At 38.7% G+C, this 24004-nt stretch overlaps 3 protein-coding genes across 6 annotated transcripts; 2 read left to right on the top strand and 1 right to left on the bottom strand.

Annotated features, from left to right (window-relative positions):
* Positions 1–6036: 6036 nt before the first annotated feature.
* On the top strand, positions 6037–10016 carry LOC147472595 (uncharacterized). The gene is made up of 2 exons (XM_086588491.1): positions 6037–6719; positions 9519–10016. Exons 1-2 carry the CDS (start codon positions 6475–6477, stop codon positions 9574–9576), a joined length of 303 nt encoding a protein of 100 aa, XP_086444617.1. The 5' UTR covers positions 6037–6474; the 3' UTR covers positions 9577–10016.
* Positions 10017–10247: 231 nt separating this feature from the next.
* Positions 10248–13483, top strand: LOC147472594 (heterogeneous nuclear ribonucleoprotein 1-like). The gene is made up of 2 exons (XM_086588490.1): positions 10248–10619; positions 12276–13483. Exons 1-2 carry the CDS (start codon positions 10398–10400, stop codon positions 13284–13286), a joined length of 1233 nt encoding a protein of 410 aa, XP_086444616.1. The 5' UTR covers positions 10248–10397; the 3' UTR covers positions 13287–13483.
* A 735-nt stretch (positions 13484–14218) lies between these two features.
* Positions 14219–23449, bottom strand: LOC147472593 (uncharacterized). Of its 4 annotated transcripts, none has more exons than XR_015210764.1 (25): positions 23226–23449; positions 22928–23116; positions 21651–21868; positions 21303–21408; positions 21099–21200; positions 20797–20856; positions 20631–20709; positions 20286–20433; positions 19596–19719; positions 19143–19323; positions 18665–18693; positions 18267–18415; positions 17928–18030; positions 17747–17842; positions 17133–17188; positions 16600–16723; positions 16424–16486; positions 16265–16324; positions 16010–16171; positions 15736–15809; positions 15556–15649; positions 15315–15435; positions 15135–15215; positions 14890–14995; positions 14219–14666 (listed from the first exon to the last, which is right to left on the bottom strand). XR_015210764.1 is itself a non-coding variant. In XM_086588488.1 (25 exons), exons 2-25 carry the CDS (start codon positions 23108–23110, stop codon positions 14598–14600), a joined length of 2604 nt encoding a protein of 867 aa, XP_086444614.1. In that variant the 5' UTR covers positions 23111–23116; positions 23226–23449; the 3' UTR covers positions 14219–14597. The 4 variants fall into 4 exon arrangements, 2 of the variants coding, with proteins under 2 accessions (XP_086444614.1, XP_086444615.1); XM_086588488.1 differs by having other exon boundaries at positions 15315–15451; XM_086588489.1 differs by lacking the exons at positions 22928–23116; positions 23226–23449 and having other exon boundaries at positions 15315–15451; positions 21099–21218; positions 21651–21665.
* Positions 23450–24004: the final 555 nt, after the last annotated feature.

The following is a 24004-nucleotide window of genomic DNA, read 5'->3' as shown; positions in this document are numbered from 1 at the left end:
CTCAGCATCACACGCATTTCAGGCTTTTCTTCCTCGCCTACAATCGTTTTCCTCAGCGTGTCATACTTTTCGTCTAGCGCGGCATAGGCGATATGTGGCTTCAAGATATCGCCTTTCTTAAACTTTTACCACCTTCCCGACATTTCTTCGCGATAAGCAAATACAACCGCCAATTCCGCTTTCCACCATATCCGTCACCAAGATAAATTTTCAAGGCGATTACGCGTTACGGTACTTGGTGGACATCACTTCTAGTTTCTTCTTGTCCACCCCCCACGCAGCTCGCATCAACCCCAGCCCGTCGCGGGTTACCACTAGTCTCGAACGCTGCATGAAATCTTTCAACTTTTATCATACCCCGCAAGAAACTGCATGAACACGGTTAGAACACCGACTCCATCGAAGTCGGTCAGATAAATGAATTTTAAGCTATCGGGAACTCACCAAACAAGCGGCCATATCCATCGCCCCGGTAGTGTCCCCATGTCCTCGCCCTCAACCTCTGCTTTATCACCATCTAGCACAATCCCTTCCGGAACGCTTAGTCGCTATGGGGCCGAGTGGAAGCTTCAACCGAAGCGTTTCACCATCCGCTTCTTCCCGTCTTCCCGGTAGTAGAATTAAACCCCACATCCTTACATGGCGGGGCGAACTCTCACCAGGCGAATCGGCGACCTTGCCCCGTTCGCGTTAAAGCCAATTTAACGACCGATGGTTTCGCCATCGGCTGTGGCGACCGAATACAATGCCGCCAGGCCGGGCTTACTATCTCTCCTCGGTCGTTTATGACCCTTCGTTTCTCCATCCGCAACCTTTCTCTTCCCCGATCGCCATGAACATGAGGCTCAAACTCCATTTCCTCCATTGATAGTGGGGACGTTTCTCTCACAAACGCACGACATCTAGCCATCCTAACCTAGTAGCAAAGTTACGGCGGCTTCAGTTAAAGCTTACTCTAGGTATTTCTCAAACAGAATAACACGCGCAGATAAGAAACCACATACCTGATGAAGTAGCAGCGACAGAAAGCCACAGCGCAAGAGCAGAGCAAAGATGATGAGGGGAAGCTTAGGCACAACAATGATAGAACCCCTTTATGATATTCGAGAAGCGGTTTATATTCCTTAGGAAACGTCTTTTCCTAAGTGCCTCATTATCACCTTGAGACGCTTTAAACGCCATCTGCCCGCCATCATTATGTCCCATGAACCGCTCATCTCCTTACACGTGTCATGCACGCAAGGGAACACTGCAGTTGGCGGCACTGAATACCGAGCAATTCGACCTGCATCTCGGGCCAAACTCTAGCGATCTGATGCTCACGTTGCGTGTCGCACTTCGCAATCTAAAGCACTCCAACAACAGGACGCTCCTCCCATTTTACCAATCATAAGTAAGGAGGTCGTCACCACAATGGGCCTACCACGTTCCATTCTAAGCCGTATACTCCTACATAACTATGAGTGAGCAAACGACTCAGACATACACACACAAAACACCTATCTACCATCGCATGCAAACAAAGGAAGACCTGGTTTAATAGCTTTTTCATACAGCTCAATGTTGAGCCGAGTTGCTGAGATTACTCAGGAAATCCAACCCGGCCCCACACGAATTAACAACATTCGGCTACCCCGAATCAGCAAGTAACACCCACTTGTTCAAGATTACAGTACACAAACACAACAAAGGCGAACTGCCCAGGTTACCCCAGGAAACCAGTTCTATTGTATCACAGCATATAAGCTGATAAAAAGACAAGCAACAACTTTTACAACTCGTCATCTCCGGACACAGTAGCTATCCCTCCACGCTCAAAAGCTTCATCGACCTCAGCATCTCTCCCGTCCACAATAATCGCTATGCCATCCAACTCTAAGCTCATCACCGCTCCCAGTAACAGCGGCTTCGAGCGAGCCACCCGGCTTCGCACTCCACGAGAAGAGGCAATCGCCCCACCGGAATCCCCTTGGACCTCCTCCACCAAGGGACCGGACGCGACAAATGGGCGTGTTCCTCCTTCAAACCATTTGTAGTCGACCTCCAAATCAACGGTCTCAAGCGTCCGCGGTCATAGGCCTCGTTAGCGCCCCGAGCAACCTTCTTGCGGTTGCAAGGCATACTGCTCAAACTTACCAATTTCCACGGTAGCTGCTTTCGGACATTATCTTCAAATCCTTCTAGCTTTTGCCTCAAATCTTCCGCTCAGATCTTTCAACATCTTGGCGGACTTCGGTGACTTCATGAGCTTTCTTCAACTTTCCAGTTCCTCGCTCCCATCTCGCGAGGCGCCCCGACATTTTTCAGCTCCTCGGGCGACTTCACTACCATTTCCCTATCGATTCTCGCGGAATCGGGCGATCTCTTTCAACTTCTGGAATCCACTCACCAGCTGCACGAACTTACACATGGTTAGCACAACAACAATTTGCATAAGCAAACAAGTTACCTCAGATGAAACTACAGACATACCACGCATTGCGCAATTTCCATTCGTTTCAAGTTGTCGGCCAACCCCTTCTCATCTAGCTCTCTGCGGTTGCCATCCAACGCTATCTGTTCTAGCAAATGACCGCTATCTTCTCGGATCCGGAAACAAATAAATTAACCGTTTCCGCCATTCATACCCCATGCTTCGCCCGTCGGATAGACAAAATGTCCCTCCAGATCATCCGCAGACACAACCGCTTTTCCAGTCACCTTACGCGGAGCCTTAGCCTTCTTCGCCGGACTGGAATCGCGCCCCAATCGGGGCGTACTGGACTCCACTCCAAAAGTGGCCAAGTCCATGACCTGCTCCGGTCGGGCCCCACTACGGCGAGATACCGTGGCCCCAGCCGTACCACCATCAGATCCACCCCAGCGCTTATCCCCATCCCCAGCGTGTCGAAGCTACTTTCGCGAACTTCGTCCGGCGTCTTGCTTTCGAGACGCGTCGGCCTCCTCTCCGACCTACCCCTAGCACGAGCGGTCAACACCACTGGCTCCAACTCCACAGGAGCCTCGAGCGAACCCCATTCAGGCCGGCTGCCCAATCCTCCAGCTCCTGAGGTCCCTCCCCTAATAGGACGCCTTGCGCCCCCATGCACCCGCTGCCTCTCCTCTCGTGTTACCAGGTCACTCGTTCGTGCCTCCATCACTCCTTGCCTTAGCGGAGCTCGAGCTCGCTCTTTTTGCGCTTTCCTTTTTTCCCGAATTGCCGGTCCACCCTTTTCTACAAAGAAATGTGCAACCTCGGGCAACTTCGCTTGTTTTTCCGCACGACTCAGCCGAGCAAATCTTTCTATCTCCCCACGATCAGTTCGCCGCTTCACAGAAAACTCTGCAGCCAAAGCAAAACAAAGACCTGTTAGAACAACTATCAAACGTTCTGAAAAATAACAACAGAAAAGTGTTCCTACCCACCGGATATGTTACAAATCCTAGTTTGCGATACACCCACTCCACAATGAATTGCCGACTAGCAACAACGGTCTCTTAGTCCGGCCTCATTGCTTACTCCATCGATCCGCAGCGTAACGCGTCGTCATGGTTTGCAAGCTAAAGTTCATGTTCCCCGATCGACGATCACATAGTGCTCCACTATGTCACCGCCTTATGTCATATTCCCCACTCGCGTTCAACAGGTCGAACACCTTAAATAATCGCCAGGTGTTACCCACGAACTGACAGGGCGACTTCCAACAAAGCGCCAAGAAGTCGCATACCAGTTTCGAGAACGGTATATGCATATGCGCTCTCAGCTGACCCTCACAGATTATAACTCCACCGTTCGTCGGGTTATACTCCTCACTACGAACATTTTCACTCAATCGTGGCTCGTATATCTCCAGGTCAGGGACCTTAATCCCATACGCTGCCCTCAGCTCGGGGAAAGAGTTAACAGCACGACGGTTCACACTTCTAGGGGGCACATCGCTTGATGACGACCTCTCCCCCCGACCTGACGTGCTGGCCACGTCATCTCCTGACCTAGATCGGGCATTACCCCCGCCTATCCTATCTTCTTCTTCCAACTCAGCCCCCACGCCGACACTTACTGTTTCTTCTTCCTCGTACTCTCCACAACTCAAAGATATCTCTCGGACCTCCTCCGATCGAGTATCATCCGAATCAGACATTATAACAACTCTTTTCTATCAAATATTCAGTCCTAAACCCTATAGCCTTACAATAACCTACTTACTTAAACTAACGAGCCGGACAGAGAGGAAAACAAATGGAAATTGGAAAGATAACAGCAACAGGAGCACGCACCTGAGAAACCCTAGCTGGCGTTTTTGCGGAGGAAGAAAACACGAAATACCTTTTTTGGTATCCCAAATCTGATTTTGTATAAACCGCCCGTTCAGTTACCAAGGAGTAATCATTACAGCCTACGCTATAGCCCGCACACGTGTTCCAAGGCACTGTCCTTTCAGCAGTTCCGCATAACGCGGTGACACGTTTCTTCTCCAACTGCTACGATTCTGTCACGTGCAAGACAGGGAAAACTACCTTTTTCCCGCCAAATTCACCAGGTCACAGCATTCAAAAGTGGCGCCCTACCAGTCAGTTCTTCCACTACTGTTCGCCCATGCTCCACCACACTTTCGTCGAATCTTTCTCAAGAAGACGCGTTTTCCTTTACATCAACGCCTCTACCGGAGGGGTCAGGTAGGGGAGCGATATCCTCATAGGGCATCGCGACTTCGCGAGGAGCATAAGTTTAACCGAAGATACCGACCTCCAAGACAGATCGAGAACGGCGCTTAGCAGTAGCAGTGAACGAGTCGCGGCAGATAGATGAATCCAAGGCGACCTCCAAGACCGACCTGCGAGCAGCTCGAGTAGGTGGTGCGAACAAAGATATCTCAGTACGAACACTTCACCAGATACAGAACGTTTCGAATAGAGACACACCCCACCAAGTGTAATGATTGCCAAGATCTTAGTGGTAATCTCATCACCGAAAAAGAGGGACTACCGCATCTACCCCCAATAACAACAGGGCATATCCAAAATCCAATTCAACACTCATCCATGATCTCCACCCTACATTTGTACAAAAGAGGGCACGTGTCAGAAGGATCTCCTCTCCCTGAACTCTATAAATACCACCTACTGGAACTACGTCAGACCTGATTCTTCTCTCCCCAGAAAAAGGAAAATCGAGAGAAGATATGTAGGCAGTTCGCTCACAGCGACCTCGGTCATATCCAAAATCCAAACCCTTCCCGTTCATCCTTATTGTAATTAGGAGAAGATCAAAACGCTCCTTTACAGGCAGCACGAAGAAATAAAGAAGACAGAAAATGTAGATTGTAGAGAATTGATTCATATACCTAAACTGTTGGTCTGAATCAATATCTCCAATGCAGAATCATTGCCATGAAGTTAGAAAAAAATAGCACTTAATTTGCTTAATATAGCAAACAAATCCACATTTTTGTTTGGTATTTGTACTTGTTCATGGTAGTAATCTAAAATATAATAGTTTTCTGAGTTCTCCCATTCATCAGAATTTGATTTAAAATTTTTTTTTCATCCTCATTCGGTTGGTATTCATCTTCACTACTTTGGTATGATTGATTCAAATCAATAGTAAGTGTTTACATTTTTATTAGTGAGAGAAATGTTGCTAAAGAAGATATTATTGGAGAAGAAATCAAAATCACTTTTTTTTAAAGAAAAAGAAGATAAAAAAAACAGTTTTTTTCTTCTGCAAATGAATCAAGTAAGATACTAATATAGTTTAGTACAGGTACTATGATTTATATTCAATAAATATTTTGGATATGTCTAATAAAAGAAAAAAAATTAGAAAGTCCAAATGTGTCTAAAATTATTATTTTTATTTATTTTAAAGTTGGGGACAATAGTATTTTTATGAGTGTGTCCATTATCACCCTAAAAAAATGGCTTGATTTTGAGTCGTAATCTAATTTATATTCTTATTGCCCCCCACATCATGTATTCATGTGTACTCCACTCTGGCAAACCAAAAAAATCCAATTTAGATAAAATTCCAAAAGTCAAAATTAGATAAAAGTCAATATCATTCAAGACAACTAAAATCTTTCTATTCTGTTATTTAACTTATTTCCATCTCTTTCCTTAAAATTTGCAAATCCAATTTCTTCAAATTTTCCCCTTCCTTTTTTTGGCCATGTTCTTCAAATTTTCTACATTTATTCAATAAGGCAATTTTTTAAAAAAAAAATAGATACTTTTGTCTTGTTTCAATAATTGAAGTAAGCCCTTTGTGTAAAACTGTAATCTAATGCATAATTTTGATCAAACTTGAAATTTTGAATCAAAACAGAGTCTGGGCACTTGAATTTTTGAGTATTGGATTGGAAAAAGATGGATTTATTGATAAAAAATCGAAACTTTTTACTTTTTTTTATTATTAGTGATGGGAGATTAAGGTTTTTATATACTTGATGGATTAAGTTAGATAAAAGTTTGAGTATTTTTTTTGGTTTGTGACCAATGGATAATGGTGAGAAGTTGAATCCTAATAACTGTAATAACAAACCATTGATTAGTTTAGATTCTGAAGAAGTTGTTGAGAGAGTTGGTGCTGGTAAGGAAGAAGAAGAAGATGAAGAGTCAAATGCTTTGTTATCTACTCGAAGAGGTGGGATATCGAAAAGGCCGAAAAAATTGAGAAGGAAAGTGCAATGGAATGATAGAACTGGGAATAAGCTTGTGGAGATTTTGGAATTTGAACCAAGGTAATACAAGTCTCATCTTTCATTTTCTATATTTTGTTTTGCTTTTATGTTTTTATGTTGATTTGAATGTATTAGTGCAATCATAGAAAAATTTAGAATATTGCTTTTGAAGGATATAATGTTGGTAGTTTGTGACTTTGTGTTGTATTGCAAGTTTTTGGTAGGCAATGGTATCTTATATGTAAGGGCCGTTAAACACATTGAAAAGTGTTCTTTGACTGTATTATATAGGAGCTTTAATGGATTGTTAAAGATTACTGTCGATTTTTGTGTGTGAGAGAAATGACGTAGGAAAAGAGTTATGAGTCTGCAGGCCAAATGAGCATCGGAAACTTAGGGGGTATAAGGGTGTTGAATTTAGATGAACATTTGATTTTATAGTAATAATAGGTTCAAGTTTATCTAACTATGTAACAAGTGACATAGCTAAGGGTGGTTTTGACTGAGGACTAGGGATGCTTTAGGCAAGAGAGTTAAATACTAAACGCCTGCTATGTAATTCCGCAAATGAGATGTTCTTTCATCTCTCTGTCACTTGTCCTACAGCGCTGAATGAGTGGGTACAATCCCTAACACGTCTCCTACTAAGATTCGGCTGTATATCCTGAGCTAATTGGTTTAGAGTTGGTGTCAGTCAGGACCTTGTTTTAATTGGACTGCTGTTTTGAGGCCTTAGTGTTCCTCTTGTGTTCTCCTTCTGTAGGTGAAGCCTTCCTTCCTTCTTGAAGGAGTAGGACATGATAGCTAATAACAGGGGTTCCAACCTAGTTACAGGTGTCTTAGGTCAGTTGGGTGAATACTCCCATTCCCTTGTTCTATTCGTGTCATTTTTCATAAATAAAGTTTCATTTATGAAAAATGTAGAAGAAAAAATGGGCTTTTGTGTTTTAGCCGTCAACAAAATGTTAGAGTTTCCTTGATAAACGAGAAAGGACATGGAGATAACAAGATTCTTGGAGCTAAAATCTATGGAGGTCAAGGTAACATTAGGCATATAATAAGTGGTATCAGAGTCAGATTGGCTTATAGCTGTATATGGTACAGTTCAGGTCATGGATCCTTGCCATTATAGTGACCATACAATATAGATAGAAGCCGGATAAGGTTTTGTTCAAAAAAATAAAGGGACAAATAGAAGATAGACAATAAACTTTTACTGTAAATAAACAGCCTTTAGACGTCGGTGACCAAAAGATATTGCTCATTTACTTTTTACTGAGGTGAACAAATTTGTATGGCTTGTTGGTAAGGTGTAAAAAGTGAGTAGCACTGTTAAATCTTAATCTAAGTAGAAATTTTGTGTTGTTCATTGAGCTTCAGTCTTTCTCTTTCAATTTACTCTGCTTCGCATGCAGTTTCTTTTTAATACTGACATTGATGCTCTGACTTGTATACCTGGTCTTAGAGTGGAAGTGTTTCCTAGTAGGCAATGCTCATCTAGTCACCTGTCAAGAACACTCGATGTGATTTTTTCATTATAAACTTCGTTCTGGCATGCAGGTTGTCATTTTTATTTTATTTTTGCTCGGTAAAGTGAAATTTCATTAATAAAGGAAAAGTAGGCTGAGAAGGCCTACATTACAAGAGAAAAAAAGAAAAATAAATATTTACAAGAGATGAAACAAATCATGCAGTTTGTCTTTGAACATCACTTCTTCACCATATCATCTACTAAGGGTCTGATTTGTATACCTTTTCATAGAGTGAAGTGATTTATAGTGGGCAATGCTTAAATGTCAATATAACATTATGGGATCTCTTCATTAAAACTTTATTCAGCCGATTCCCAGGTTCTTAAGGAATTCAGCCGATTCCCAGGGATCTCTTCATTAAATGTCAATATAAAATTATGGGATCTTGACTCTCTGAGTGTTCTTTTAAGGGATATGGGCCATGATTGGCCATCAGTGGATTGGGAAGAAATTTATCAAATACTGTATTGGAATATATGGACCATTTGTACCTTATATCATTCTGAATAAACGGAAGCTATCATTGTTTTGGTTCAAATGCCATCATAGTTCAAAATTAAAAACACATCAATTAGTCAAACTGGTGGAAAAACTCCCACTATTTGTTATTTTATACACAGAAGTAATTTAAGCAAGATTATGAAAAAGAACTCAGGTACACGGTAGTGGCCTTTATGGTACTTGCACGACGGTCTATAAGAGGAGCTCCAGTGATTTGTTTTGTTATGCTCAAGCTGGCGAGGATGCTGCTAAATGTTTCCTTCTTTCTTTCTTTTTGGAATTGTTTTTCCTCAAGTTGGCAAGGATGCTGCTGGATGTTTCCTTCGTTCTTTCTGGGATTTTCCCCCCTCAAACTAGGATTTGAGTATTTACTTTTTGTTTTGTCTAGATGGTACAGTATTGTTTTCATTGCTTTGAAAGTGCTTCAGTACTGATTTACTGAAAGTTAGGCCTAGAATACAACCATTGCCTTTCTGGTAGTCTTCTTTAAAGTAATGTCTGTGATTGCAGGATGTGCTATTGGTATATGTGCTAGAGTGCAGTAGTGCACCATGTACTATAGTTTTGGAAGAGAGGAAAAAGTATCTCAATAAAAATTGAGATATTGTTTATCTTACTCATGTAGGTATATGAGCGTTGTGTTATTAGACACTTCTTAAACACACTCCACTATTATCTAATGCCCCTTTTATTTGTAGAAAGTATCCTAACGGTCCCTATACTTTGGACCTTGCACCTTAAATTCTAAATTGCGAGGAACAACAACTTGAAACACTGAATTTTTTTTCGTGCATTTTATCTTAATCTCTTCTCGTTGTGATTGTAGTGATTCAAGCGATAGTGAGGATGACAACTTGGATTCTTGCATCTGTAACATAATGTAGGTGTCATTAAAGAAAAGAAATGCTGCCAACCATCATTTTCTAGACGGCAGTCACTGGGATCGACCCTCCAATATTTGATCATGTTATCAGTGCGGCACGCAACTGAGGAGGCCCAAGGTCCCATAGTGAGCTGAAGCAATATCTTTGTCCATGCCTCGGGTTTGGTCTCGAAATTGGAAGGATGAGTTAGAAGTTAGAACTACTTTCAAGTGGATTTGAGATTAGCACTCAACTGAATAAAACCTCAGAAGTCCTTAGAGCTGTAGTACCAGAAGGCCGATATTCACTTGTGCATGTCAGGGTATATAATATAGCTATAAATGATGATACATCATACAGAATGTTCAGTATATATAATTGTTACTTGTGCTTGAATAACAAATTTTCTAATGTATTTTCACTCTCAATTCTCAAATAAAATTGTAGCCAATTATTGCAGAGTTATCAGTTACATCACTTTACATCATTACATGCTTTCATTTTCTTACTCTTTGACCATAGCTTGAGAATGCATTCCCATATAACGGGCCCATAATCAAGTCATCAAGCCCAATCAATAAGCATTCCCATGTAACGTCCCCATTAGCAAAAATTGACCTATTTCTTATATGCCGACACTATTGGCATGCCAATTATATCTATTCTCGTTGCACCGAGCAAACTATTTAAATAAGGTTGTTTACTACAACCTTCTATAAACAAAAGAAACATTTTTAAGGATATATATTTTTCTTCCTCTGTGTCTTGAAGACTTGAAGAAGAAACAAACCTTTGCAGTCTTCTTCTTCAAAAGCTGCTGCCATCAAATCTTAAAAAAAGAGATGGACTCAGATGAAGGGAAGCTTTTTATAGGAGGGATATCATGGGAAACAACAGAAGAGAAGCTGAGTGAGTATTTTGGTAACTATGGCCAAGTTTTGCAGACTGTTGTAATGAAAGATAAGGTTACAGATAGACCAAGAGGCTTTGGTTTTGTTGTTTTTGCTGATCCTTTGGTTATTGATAGAGTTCTTCAAGATAAACATACTATTGATGGTAGAACTGTAAGTAACTCTATCTCTTAAAAAAAAAAAAATAGCTTTATCTTTTCTTTTTTCATGTGGGTATCTTTGTTTTTGTTGTTATTTGTGAAAAAAAAGGAGAAAGGAAGTTTCTTTTGGTCTTTTTGATATGTTATGTGTGTTTCCCTCTTTGGGTAACTTTTTTTTGTCATCTTGTTGTTTGCAAAAAAGAACAAAAGAATGTTTATTTTTGGTTTATTTGTTCCATTTGATGTGCTTTCCATGTTTGGGAAACTATCGTTTCTTGTTATTTTCAATGGCTTAGATCTTGTGTCAAGGTATGTGTGTGTTTATAGCTTTTTTTTTTTTTTTTTTTTTAAGTCTCTTTAAATTAGTTGCAAAGAAGTAAGTTAGTGTGTATGTGTTTTGGTTGGTAAGTACTGGTTCATAGGTGTTTATAATTGGCAATTTGTATTGTCCAATGAGTTAATGTGAAACTGGCATTATTGTAAAGAAAATATTGTGAAAAATGTAAATATTGAGAACTGAGAATCATACAATTTCCTGTTGGCAAGGACGAGAGAGTGCCTAATCTTAGAAACTAGAAGAAAATCGAGGTCTTCAGTTTGTTTTTCTGTGTATATTAGATAATTTATAAACATCTTTATTAAAGGTATCTTTAGAATAATATTTGAACCATTCCAAAGATAAACGTTTCATTTGTAACTAGAACAGATTTAGTGAAAGGACATGGTAAACTCTATGATGAAAAGACAACATTATTGGAAGCATACCATCTGGTTTAGATTTAATCATTGTATTAGACATAACTACTGAATAACGAGCATTAGTGAATGCCAAGACAATCAACACTTTGGGTGATCATTCAAGATTTAGGTTTTAAAATGTATTGTTTAAGTTGGTAATTATAATGGTAAGAACTTCTGGGTATACGGTTTTTCTTGTTAGTGTGTACTGTGTAGCATGTTCTATTTTTACTTTTTAACATGTTATCAGTCAGTTCGATGGATGAGTATAATTATGAGCTAAATAAAAGAACAAGCTTTGAGTATTTCAGAAGTGTAAGAGTATTTCATGCTACCTTTAGTATGGAACATGCTAAAGTGTAACCGTGTAACTCAAGTGTAAGAGTATTTCATGCTACCTTTAGTATGGAACTTGACTCATTTGAATTGTGAGATTCCTGACTTTCATAATCAATTTGTTAAGAAAAGCGATTCGATATTAGTGTAAAGCATTCATGGTATTTACAATTTAGAGTTTAAATAAACTAATCAAAAGGGTGGTATCCTAGTTACTACAAGAAAGTATCAGCTGTATTCAAAGTATCACCTGTATTCATTTAAATTTGTTTATTTATTTTTTTCAAACTTTTTGTTAAACTGTGAATACCTGACTTCATTTTTGAGCCCCACTTTTTTAGCATAACGATTTAAATATTTATAAGCACTTTCACATAGATTGAGTTCTTTAACTACAGTGGCCTTCGTTCTTGCACTTGTGTTGTAGCATTGCAAACATTTAAACTTATCATGTCAAAGTTTACTTTGTCTTTCATTAGCACTACCATTTAGTTCAGTTTCCTGCAGGTCATTTCTTTAAGCTCTTCCATCTAACCTATTTGTTGAAAAGAACCAGCTCTTTCGTCTGATCTCCATAACTTTTTTTAAAATTCAGGTAGAGGCTAAAAGGGCTTTATCCAGAGAGGAACAACAGACCTCTTATAGGTCTGGGGCCCGTGGTGGAGATAGAAGCTTCGGAAGCGGAGGTAACCTTAAGACAAAAAAGATTTTTGTTGGAGGGTTGCCCCCAACTTTGACTGAAGAGGGATTCCGTCAATATTTTGAAGCCTATGGTGTTGTTACAGACGTTGTAGTTATGTTTGACCAGAATACCCAACGACCCCGGGGATTTGGGTTCATCACTTTTGATACTGAAGAGGCGGTTGATAGAGTTCTCCATAAATCCTTCCACGACTTGAATGGTAAAAATGTGGAGGTCAAGCGTGCTCTTCCAAAAGATGCTAACTCTGGCGGTGGTGTCCAGTCTGGGGGTAGTAGAGGTTATCAGGGTTATGATTCTTCTAATGCAGGTAATGGTTCGTATAACAGCCAAATGGATGGAAGTAGGTACATGCAGCCACAGGCAACTGGAGGTGGTTTTGCACCTTATGGTGCACAGGGCTATGGATATGCTGGAACTAATAATGCTGTTGGCTATGGTGGTTATGGAGTTGGTAATTATGGTGTTACTGGGGCTGGATATGGTGGGCCTGCTGGGGGTTATGGAAACCCCAATGTCCAAAATACCAGTTATGGAAATGACCCACCTGGTTCAAAAAGTTCATGGAGTGGTCAAGCACCTTCTGGATATGGCTCTGCACCATATGGTGGCACCGGGTTTGCAGCACCAGCTCAGTCTCCAAGTGGAACTGCTGCTTATGGTAATAAAGATTATGGCTACTATGGTGGGAGTGATGGCTCTTATGAAAACCAAAATAGCTACAATGCTGGTAGAGGAGGGCATGCAAATAACAGTGGGAATTCAGTCTACACGAGTACAGCATGGAGTTCCGATCCTTCGCAAAATGGGAATTATGGAACTGCCCAGGCAAGTGCAGCTGCCGCTGGACAAGTTGGTTATTCTGGTGGATATGGTGCTCATCAGCCCCAGCAAGGTCAACAGTAATCCTGAAGCTTGCAATGTCTTGTGGAACTAATGTTTAATTTAGACCTCTCCTTAAACTTGAGGGGTTTCTTATCCTTTTGCGAATGAGCGCACATCTAGCATGATGCTGATTTTTGGACGAGTATTTATTGCTGCACTCCTGGTAGTTTGCTGTAATTGCCTTTTTATTTTCATTTATTAAGAAGTATTTCTGAGTATTGGACTATTGGTAAATAGCTCTCAAGTCGCATCTTATTCCATATTTTCTGAGAAATTTTGTGAGTTTTTAGGTTATTAGAAATTTTATCTGATACAAAATGATCCGAGTGTTCTCTTTCTAAAAGTAAACAAATGGTAGAACTATGGATGTATAGCGTCTTCTTGATTGCTTAGTCGGATCGGAATCTAGATTTTACTTTGAGCTAAAAAATGTTTTTGGTATTAAAACCTGTGAGATGCAACCCTGAAATGCTTGGTACTTTTGTGCAGTAGATTAGCCAGATGTTTTGGAAATTGCTTCCATAGTTCCACGAATATACTGGGTTTTTCACCCGTACAATTCCCTGGAATGCTTCTCCCAGCTCAGCACGATGCACTGATGGCTTACCTAAATTATTTCAGTTATGTAGTATGTATTCTGCCCGGCCACCCTTTAACATTCGCTTCGAGGGTAACAAAGAGTAATACTCGTTGCACCCGTTTTAATATGATACAATACACAATATAGAAATTTGAGATGATTTTACAACCAGGGTAACAAATTTGCAAAGAACGTTGGAATCACCTGTTGTCGACCTATTTAAATGACTCTGTATTGCTGACAGCCAACGAACAAAAAGGGATTGTTTAGTTATTATTCCAGTAAATGACACAACAGTAAAATCCAGCAATCCTTTAAACCAGAACTCTGCAAATGATCTTGCCATACATTCTGTAAAAAACGCAGTAAGAAATTCACTCAACGGCCTTTCATTATATACTTTCCGGGTTGAACTTGTAACAACAATTTAACTTTGTTAATGAACTCAATTGCTAATTATCATCAAAAAACAAAAAAAAACACTCAATTGTTAATCCAGTGCAACTCCAATAATCCAGCGGCACCCTACAAACAATCAGACAAATGGGCAAGTCTAGGACGATGGATCCAATGTTTTGCCTAGCTTTCTAAGGCCTCACAAATGGAAACTCGTTTCTCTTACAACAAATGCAGAGGAAATGGATATACTGGTACAGAGCCTATCAAAAAAAATATACTGGTACAGTGCAGAATCATCCCTAAACAATAGATGAAACTTGCAACAAAAGAATCAACCATCAATACGGGCCACTCTATGAAGAAGGCATAGATTTGTATGGATCTCGAAAAGCAGCATGGTTCCCCGGTCGTGAGAATACAATCTACACCAAGACAACAAGTCAAACACTCGATAAAAATAGGAAGGTAGCAGTCCCTGAAATTATTAGCAATTCATGTTTATCAGGAGCTTCTGCTAACTCAATCAATCATTTAACTTGAACGTTGTTTTAAAACTAGAGATACTTATATAGATATGCAAAGGTAGTTGATTTTAAAGAATGCAAATGGCCAAATAAAAAATTGTGCTGGTACATATATACATACCTGATAATTCCCAAGAGTACGCGTTCTAAAACCAGCTGCACAGTAAACAAAATAATATTCCCACGTTCTGATAAATTTCTCGTCGAACCCCAACATAAGAATTTTGCTGGATACAAAGAAGTTACAGAATGGTTTATGTAGAGTGTTACACAATTACAGAATCTGTATACCAGAATACAGAACATACTGATTCATCATTCTATTAAAAAATAACAATAATAAACCAAAAACAACTTCTTTAATACCTCTGCTTTGCCATGAAGTTAGTTCTCCAATACCTCAGTGTTTGGTAGTAGTGTATCCCTATATTTTCCAGGTGCTCCACACTGCATACATGATGCTTCGAAACATAGGTAAATTTTCAAAAGGAACTACCTTAAGAAAAAAAAGTCATATAAATCTAAGATCAAGGCCGTCAACTTTACCAGAGTCTAGTTGCGGTGGCCATGGCTGAAGTAATCCTACTTAAAGAAGGAAGGCATCCACCAGGAAATATGTATTCCTTTATGAAATCAGAGCTCCGCCTGTATTCCTCATAGCGTTCATCTGGTATTGATATGAACTATAACAATGCCGGAAGGGTAAACAGCAAATGAACTATAAGTATGCACTCTTTGATCTATAAATATGCCAGTACAGAACTTTTTCAAAGTGGAGTGTTATTACCTGTACAACAAGAAGACCATCTTCAGCCAATACTGAATCACAACATCCGAAAAATTCTTCCATAAACTCATGACCGACTGCTTCAATCATCTCACTGTAAACAAATGTATCAGTTCACCAGAGGAACATAATCGAGCATGCTAAAATCTGATAAAGGTTTAACAGTTATGAGGTACTAACCAAGATATAATCCTATCATATTTGTAAGACTTGGGTAATTGGCGATAGTCACATAAAAGAAATCTTATGCGGTCCTGCAAGTCGAAGTTTTTCACATTCACATGCATAAACACATCATTTATATATAACTTCATACAGTAGAATTGTATAATTCAAGTGTCACTTCCAAGGTGACTTTGTTTTAGATTTTAGCTTTTGTAACTGACCAACCTTAAGGAGACGATTAAAATATATGGTAGAAAATTACAACGACTGCCCAGAGATTAACAAACACCTGAAGGCCAGCTTCTTTCACTTTCCTTTCAGCGTACTTTAGTTGCTCTTCAGATAGGGTAATGCCAGTGTACTTGCATCCCGTTTGTTTCACAACTTCTATTGCCAGACTTCCCCAGCCGGATCCAATCTCAAGAATTTCATGTTTGTTACTGATTCTAGCCTACATATGCTCAAACGGCATAAACAGAGTAAGAAAGCTTTTCACTAAACTACTTGAAAGAAATGTATCATGATACTAGAACGAAAATCTCACCTTTTCAATCAAAAGAGATATTTTCCTAAGCTGTGCGACTTTTAAGTCTTCCTCCTCTGACTGTTGTATGTTCAAACATTAATATCAGTTTCATATCATCAGTATCTACTGAAAATTTTAGGTTTAAGCATAATTTTTTTTAGAAAGATGGTTATTAACCTTAAAAATTGCAGAGGAATACGTCATTGTTTCATCCAAGAACAGACCAAATAGGTCATTACTCTAGAAAGACAAATTCCAATATGTGGTCAGTCTACTTGATGCCAGGAATGATTAACCAAAACTACTGCAACCATAACTAAACAGTAGATAGCTCGATGGTAAAAGATACCGACCAGATCATAATGGCGGGAGATATTCCTCCGAGCTTGCGTTAGAGTATTTTGCCTTGAAATGTGTTTAAGGAAGTATTTTGCTGATGCAATCCCCGCAGTAAAGAACAATGGTGTCCACCAGCCCCTGAAGAAAAGAGTAGGTAAAGGTAAATCCATGGCAACTGAAACTTGCAAGACATTATATTCCTGGTAAAGAAATCAATTGTTGTAGATAGACTTCGCAGATATTTATCCTCTTAACAGTTAGAGTTTTATGGTATATTTCCCGAGGGCATCATTATTTAGGATGTTTCTATCTTGCAAACCCTACTAACTGTGCACGATTGCAGGCTGAGATTGCAAGAACCACACATAACCACAACGCACCAGCTTCACTACTAAAGGAAGATTCTTATATAAATTAAAGATGTATGAGAGAAGGCTGAAACTAATTAAGGCCACCATATAGTATTTTAATTCTTGTTTTCCAGATTTCTGGCTTCTTCTCTTATTCAATACCAAAATATAATTTAACTAACCCATTAGCAAAATACCTTTTATTGTTTTGCTTTCCAACTGAAATCTTCATGTCCCTGTTGGCAATGAAAATCTGCAGAAAAAATTTCGCAAAAGGTTCATGGAAGTACATTAGGTGAACGATTATAATCTCAGATTACAAGCTATGATGCACGGATAAGGGTACCGATACCGATACCGATACCAATACCAATACGGTAACACGGGTTCGGGTACTATACAGTGTTTTTTGAAAATCTAGGATACGGGTACGGATAGGGATACGGGAATATAAATATAAAATTCTTGGAAAAAATAGTATTTTAATATGATTTCGAACATAAGGTGGTGGTGTGATTATTTATTAGCAACAAAGTAGGTATGAGTTCCTCTTCATCTTTCTCTATTTCTTCTGTTCCATCTATGTTTGTTTTCTCTATTTCTTCTGTTCCATCTATGTTTGTGTGTACTCCCCCCCCCCACCCCACCTCTCGTATTATTCATAGCTATGTGAGGATATGGAACAATACGTTTCAGCCGTATCCTAAGTGTATCCAGTACCAGTATCATACCCAGTGGACACCGGTGCAATAGGTAACAGCAGTATCCATGCATCATAGATTACAAGTGATGGCAAAGTGATCTCGTTTACCAAAAACAAATTTAGCAAACCCTCTTCTTTGTCAACAAAAGAAAAATCACCATTCACATAAGCATCAGCTAGGCCTAAATCAGCCTGTGTAGCAATCTGTTTCAAGAACAAAAGGAAAAGTTCCTTCTTAGAAATGGTTTGTATACTGTAAGTAGAAAGAATGTAGATTGAGAAGACGCACCTTCCAGTAGAACTGGGGATTGTGAACTCTCAAGACAGATTGTAGTGGACACTTCATGTTGGTTCCTTCAAAGGAAAAAATTGTACCACCTTCCTCCAACAAGCTGATTATAAGAAGGCACACTATATCACATATATCTCATAGGTATCACATACATCTCATAGGTAACGAGCCATAATTTTATAGAATTATGAGTGATCACATTAAGAGTATCTAACTTATATTAGTCTCTAATGTACTCAGGGACGTATCATAGACTTTCAGAAGTATTAGTCTCTAATGTACTCAGGGACGTATCATAGACTTTCAGAAGTAGGTGTTACCAGAATGGAGACTTACGTTAAACGACCTGTAGTAATAAAGCGTGCAAGAAACTTAGTAACAAAAAGGCGTGCTCCTGTTTCTGTCATAGAAGGTACCATATGCTTTCTGTCTCTTAGAAGAACACAACTTTTCCCAATAACACTATGTGCAGCAACCATGCCTGCCTGCAAAAAAAAAAGACCAAGACATACATTAATGAGCTGCTTCCAATATACTTAACTCTCATTTCAAATGAAAATTGAGTAAAAGGATTAACAAGGTATCAACCATGTATACCGTTTTGCAATTTGATTTAGGATGTACACAATATAGATGGTTCAAAGCAGAACAATGTACCTAGGCTACCCTCCACGTATCAACACTAGTTTTTACTTTAGTTACAGTGAGATGACCTGCCAAGCAGTTTCGATTACCTTTAATCCATCCTCGTGGAAGCCATATCCTGTGGAAGAACTGTGTGAGTGAGGAGTACATCATTTTCCATAAGAACGAGAAAATGAAAAACTTACCATGTAAAAAAAAAAATAAATAAATAAATAAACTTTAGTGAATAAAACAATGAAGTAATACACTCCTATCACTTGCATTAACCATTCTGATTATTCTCATTGTCATACTCTTGTACGTTAGAAGGTTAGAACCCTTCTGGGTTTGACCTGCTCTATGTTCGAGAAGGGGATTTTCTTCTCATTATCAGGTTTTATCTGTGTGAGAACTCACAGAGAAAGTATTGTTTATGGTCTGAATTTGATGTCTTCAGCTTCCTATGAGAAATAATGATTCACATAAATGCCCCTCAGTTCTTTGCCAATTAAATAGATGAATTATTGTCAGATGTTCATTTCTGATTTTTTCAAATGTTAAACAAAGTACTCAAGGAAATAATCTCACCCTGGTATGCTCCACAAAACCAAAATCTTCTTTTCCCTTGGATATTATTTAGCTCAAGTGAGGCTTTTGAGGCAGCAACTGATGGAACAGGATGACTTGTTGTCCACTTGAGCAGCGTATGGTCTGGTGTATGAGGTGGATTGAGAGTAACTAGGAAAGGTTGGCCGGTTTCAGTAATATTCTGCAAATTAAATTTCCAATAAAATAACTACAATATTTCTGTAATGGACAAGAGTCGTTCAGGTCCAATTAAGTTCTGACCATCTTGATATATCAAATTTCAAGCTACACCATAACTGGAACTTGTTGAAAATATAAATCTTGGAGTACCAATTATTAAGGAAACACACATTCTAAATTGAGGAAATTCAAATTTTTGCAAGAGACTGATCTTTAGAGATTTCTTGAACATAATATAAAATGATTAAGACAAGGGGAGTATTTTGTACAAACCTGAAGCACATTAAGCCAATATGTCAAGCATAACTTGTTGCCTATGGTTCCAAGAAAATTCCATGCACTCCACGCAGCTGAAGTTTTGGGCATAAATGTTTTGTCACGGTGGAGGTAAACATCACTGCAGCAGAGTATTGTAGAAAACATGTGCATTTAGAGTTCAATGAATAAATTACGGTAGAAAAACATGACCGAGTATTATGTAACTAGGCATCAAACGTTCTGTTTCAGTTATCCTGACTAGTCTTAGGAAGGTCTAGCCCTCAAACAACAACTGAAAAGGAAACAAAAGATTCAAAGACACATATTGAAATCTTGAAGATACACTTCTTGATGTGTACTTTTCCTGTGCAGGAGAATGTCTTGAAACACCACATTAAACATTCAGAAACCTGAAACTCTAGCAAGTGCCAACTAGCAAAGTTGGTAAAACCTTTGGGTGATGATACCAGAGGTCTGGAACCCCGCCGCACCAATGAGTTACTAATCTCGTTTAAAAACAGGCTTGCCAATCAAAAAAAAAATCAGAAACCCGAAACTCTATGGTGACAGTGAAAAATACCACTGGAAATATCTGTGAGGTTCAATCAGGATGTATGTTTCTAATATTTGGCGATCAATGTGGATGTATGTTTCTAATCTATGGCGACGAATAAAAATACCATTTGAGAAAATAAATAAATGTACCTGTACACATATTGAAAAGCACCAAGTATTCTTGTTTCCTCATATGTTGCTTGTTTCCCCAATATACTTAGAGCATCTACTGAATGGACAGCAAATATACAAGCATCAAACATTTCTTGTGAACCATCTACCCCTGTTACAGTACAACCTGGAGAGAGGGGGATGGAAGGTTACTACTATTATGAGCCTATATCTTGATTTTAGAGGTGCTAAAACATGCCAAAATCTCATAATGTTTTTGTTCTGACCTGTTAATGGTACTCATTGTTAGGGAGAAGAAACATAACAAGGGAGTAAAAATTAGCAGATAAAGATCCTATTAAACAAGTACAAAAGCGAACCTACCTCCTTCAGATGTTGCAACAGATTGGACTGTGTATCCTGTTCTTATTTGACAACCTCTTTCTTCCAGCTCTTCTCTAACCTGATTTGTGGAGTTCAGTTATAAAACAGGGTCTTAATTATTGCTGAGTACATAATTACTGCTGGTAGAAAAAGTTTAAGAACTCACCTTATTGACATAAGAATGCGAGCGCCATCTTACAGTAAGCCATTGTGGCCGCCCAAAGAGCTGTATGATATAAGAGAAAGCTATTCATACCCATGTAAATTTGAAGGTTGGAATTGCTCAATTACAAGTTACAGCTTTTATTTCTCACTATAAGGTATGCAGAATTTAAGACACAGATATGTTGGATGGAGCCGAACCGAAATGGCCTATATGAAACCTATCTTAAGACTGCAAAGGAATGATGCCTAATGGAAGCTTCAGGCAGAAACCAGCACATGAATGTGACTTCCAACAAAATATACCTGAAGCAAGTGGTGGTTATGGCAAAATGAAAGAATGGAATAAGCTGAAAATCCCATCACTCCTTCTGAAGGGGAAGACCATATTGATGCACACATTGGAACCTATTCATTAGAGAGAAACTGATATGGTAAAGTAACACAAAATGTCCAGTGCCACTGAAAACTTTGAAATCTGAAAGATTGCAATGCATCAAGAGATCTTACAATATAAGCCTTTTGAAATAATTCAGAATAACCATGAGACTTGATGAAATGTCCCAATGTTTCATTGCGATCAATTTCAGGGTTGCTCTCAAGATCTTCAAGGTACCTTCTCACATACAAAAATGCTACTTTAGTAAATGATGCATAAACCCATATTTAAAACTTAGCAGTTTAGCAAAGTTGTTGTTAAAGAAAAGTTCTAGCGTGATTCGGGTATATTTAAACAGTATGTGAGTATGTGACTCATATAAGAGAGATGAAAACACAATATTTTCTTAATCCCTGCTTACACAACAAAGGGAAAAAACCAACGATAATACAATTTAAGATTGCTATACTATCACTCACATGAGTACATCACCCTTGAACTTGATTATCTCCCTGATCATTTGATAGAAGTAAGGATTCAGCAAGTTTCTTTTTTGTGCAAATAAACCCGACAAACCATTTCTGCTCCCCCATTCACAGCCATTGCCTTTTTCTAAGCTCACTGAGAATGACATATCTGATGTCTCCATATCAACTCCTAAGCTCTCAAAGAATTCCATCATATTTGGATAAGTAACCTGTCCAAATATAACAAACATTTCAGTTTCGAATCGTAAATGTGGAATGTGGTCGAACCACTGACACACACATTTCATGCCATTGGGAACGTTATAATAAGAAGACCACATTTGCCAAAGGTAACACTAATTGTTGTTGTTCTTGCTGCTGCTGCTGGCTGCTGTTACTAATTTAGTTATGCATGTGTCCTGTTTTTAGTTTTTTTATTATTATTATTGTACGACATTGTCACAAAATTTGGCTGATTTACGCTCTACCACGCCAACCCAATAACAAATAAATTCCATGATTACCTCCCATCCAGCATAAATTGTTTTATTCGTTATTGGGTTATGGAAGACATTAGTCCCTAAAATATTCCAACACAAAACTAAACGACAGGTTACTGAGAAGAAAACTAAAACAGCAACAAACTACCCACAATTTTATTTTGAGTACTCTTTTATTTTTATTTTTTTGAAAGAAACTAAAAAACATCCTGGATGGTAGTTAATATAGATTTATCCAATTTTCATTTTAGAGCAAGTCGAGAGCTGCTAATTTGGGCAAGCCAAATTTGGCACCCCAAAAACAAAAAACCAATCCAATTGCGTTTTCTGTTTGAGTTGAAATTTTGTTGGACGGACGGACGCAAATGATACGGACAAAGTTTTAACATCTGCATATCGTTTCTTTGAATTTATTATAGCAATAATTCGTCCGTCCATTATTTTGTAACTTGAGTTGAAATTTTTTTGGACGGACGGCACAACAGTATCTGCCGTCTGTCGAAATTTAAGTTTAACTTATTATAGCAGCTGCTATCGAAGGTCTTAACTTTGGCTGGGTTTTTGACTCCTTCCAAATTTAATACTCTTTTAGCAGCCCCATTGGAATGACATTTTTGTGGTTGGAGTGCTATAGGCCATATAGCCCCCATTGGACTTGTTCTTAGTGGGTAGTAGTATCAGGCCAGCAAATTAACACTCGGACACAAAATGACAAAATATATACTGTCCCCGTCGCCAGTCCACACCATGTGGCCAGTGGCAAAGACCACGCCAAAAATAATGACTTACACGATTGAAGACCATGAAGCCAAGATCTAAATCAACACCGTCCACTGTAACGGTTCTAGCATGTCCACCAAGATAATCTTCTTTCTCATAGAGCACTACATCAACACCCTCCTTAGCTAGAACATAAGCAGAAACTAGTCCACTTATTCCTGCTCCTATTACTGCTACTCTCATCTTCGACATCACTCACTGAATCAAATTCCATATATATTCATTAGGAAAATTAAATAGTTAGTTACACACTCTATTCGAACTAAAACAGAGAAAAAATAACGCAGAGCAGCTTTATAATCATTACCTGAAATTCTGAATAAGCAAAACACGAAGAACAAAGTCCTTCAAACAACTTGCATTGGCCAAAATGAGAAGTGAAAGAACCAAATGAAAAAAAAAAAGACTAGAGAAACAGAAAGAAAGAAGAAGAGATGTGATAGATCATAGATACAGTACGTGAAACTGTGCTGGGAGAGTGCCAACGGTATCTTTTTATAGGAACAAGTATCCAACCGTTGAATGTTTCTCATGCATCATAGATATGGGTAGGTAGAAATATAGATACTTGTTTTTGTTGTGCTACTTAGACGTGCATTGCTGTCAGTCTAATTTACACAAGTACTTGGCATATTATAGTGTTTGATATGGGGCCACGAGTCTATTTATGGGGCTTGTATAGTGGAAAACATTTATCTATTCGACTATTCGGCATGAAAGACACATCAAAATTGCCGTAAAATTTATGGATCGTGACTAGGCTGTCAATGGTTTCGATAACCAATCTAAACTAAACCGATAAAAAATGATTTTGATAATTTGGTTTGTTCTCTACCAATTCAAAATCGAACCGAACTAATAAGATATTGGTCCGATATGAATCCGAACCGATAAAATAATATTTTAATAATATTTATGATTAATTTTATATATGTTTATCAATCGTGTAGTTAAAATTAATTGATTTTATAGTTTTTAGTTCGGGTCGGTTTGATTTCGGTTTGTAATATATCTTGTCGGTTTGATTCGGTTTTGAATTCTAAATTTTTTTATCGATTCGGTTTAGTTTTAGATTTCAAATTTTTT

The sequence above is a fragment of the Coptis chinensis genome, unplaced genomic scaffold (genome assembly GCF_015680905.1).
Source record: "Coptis chinensis isolate HL-2020 unplaced genomic scaffold, ASM1568090v1 utg984_pilon_pilon, whole genome shotgun sequence".
Lineage (NCBI taxonomy): Eukaryota > Viridiplantae > Streptophyta > Magnoliopsida > Ranunculales > Ranunculaceae > Coptis > Coptis chinensis.
The sequence above is the reverse complement of the archived record's forward strand: the minus strand, read 5'-3'. Positions and strand labels throughout refer to the sequence as shown.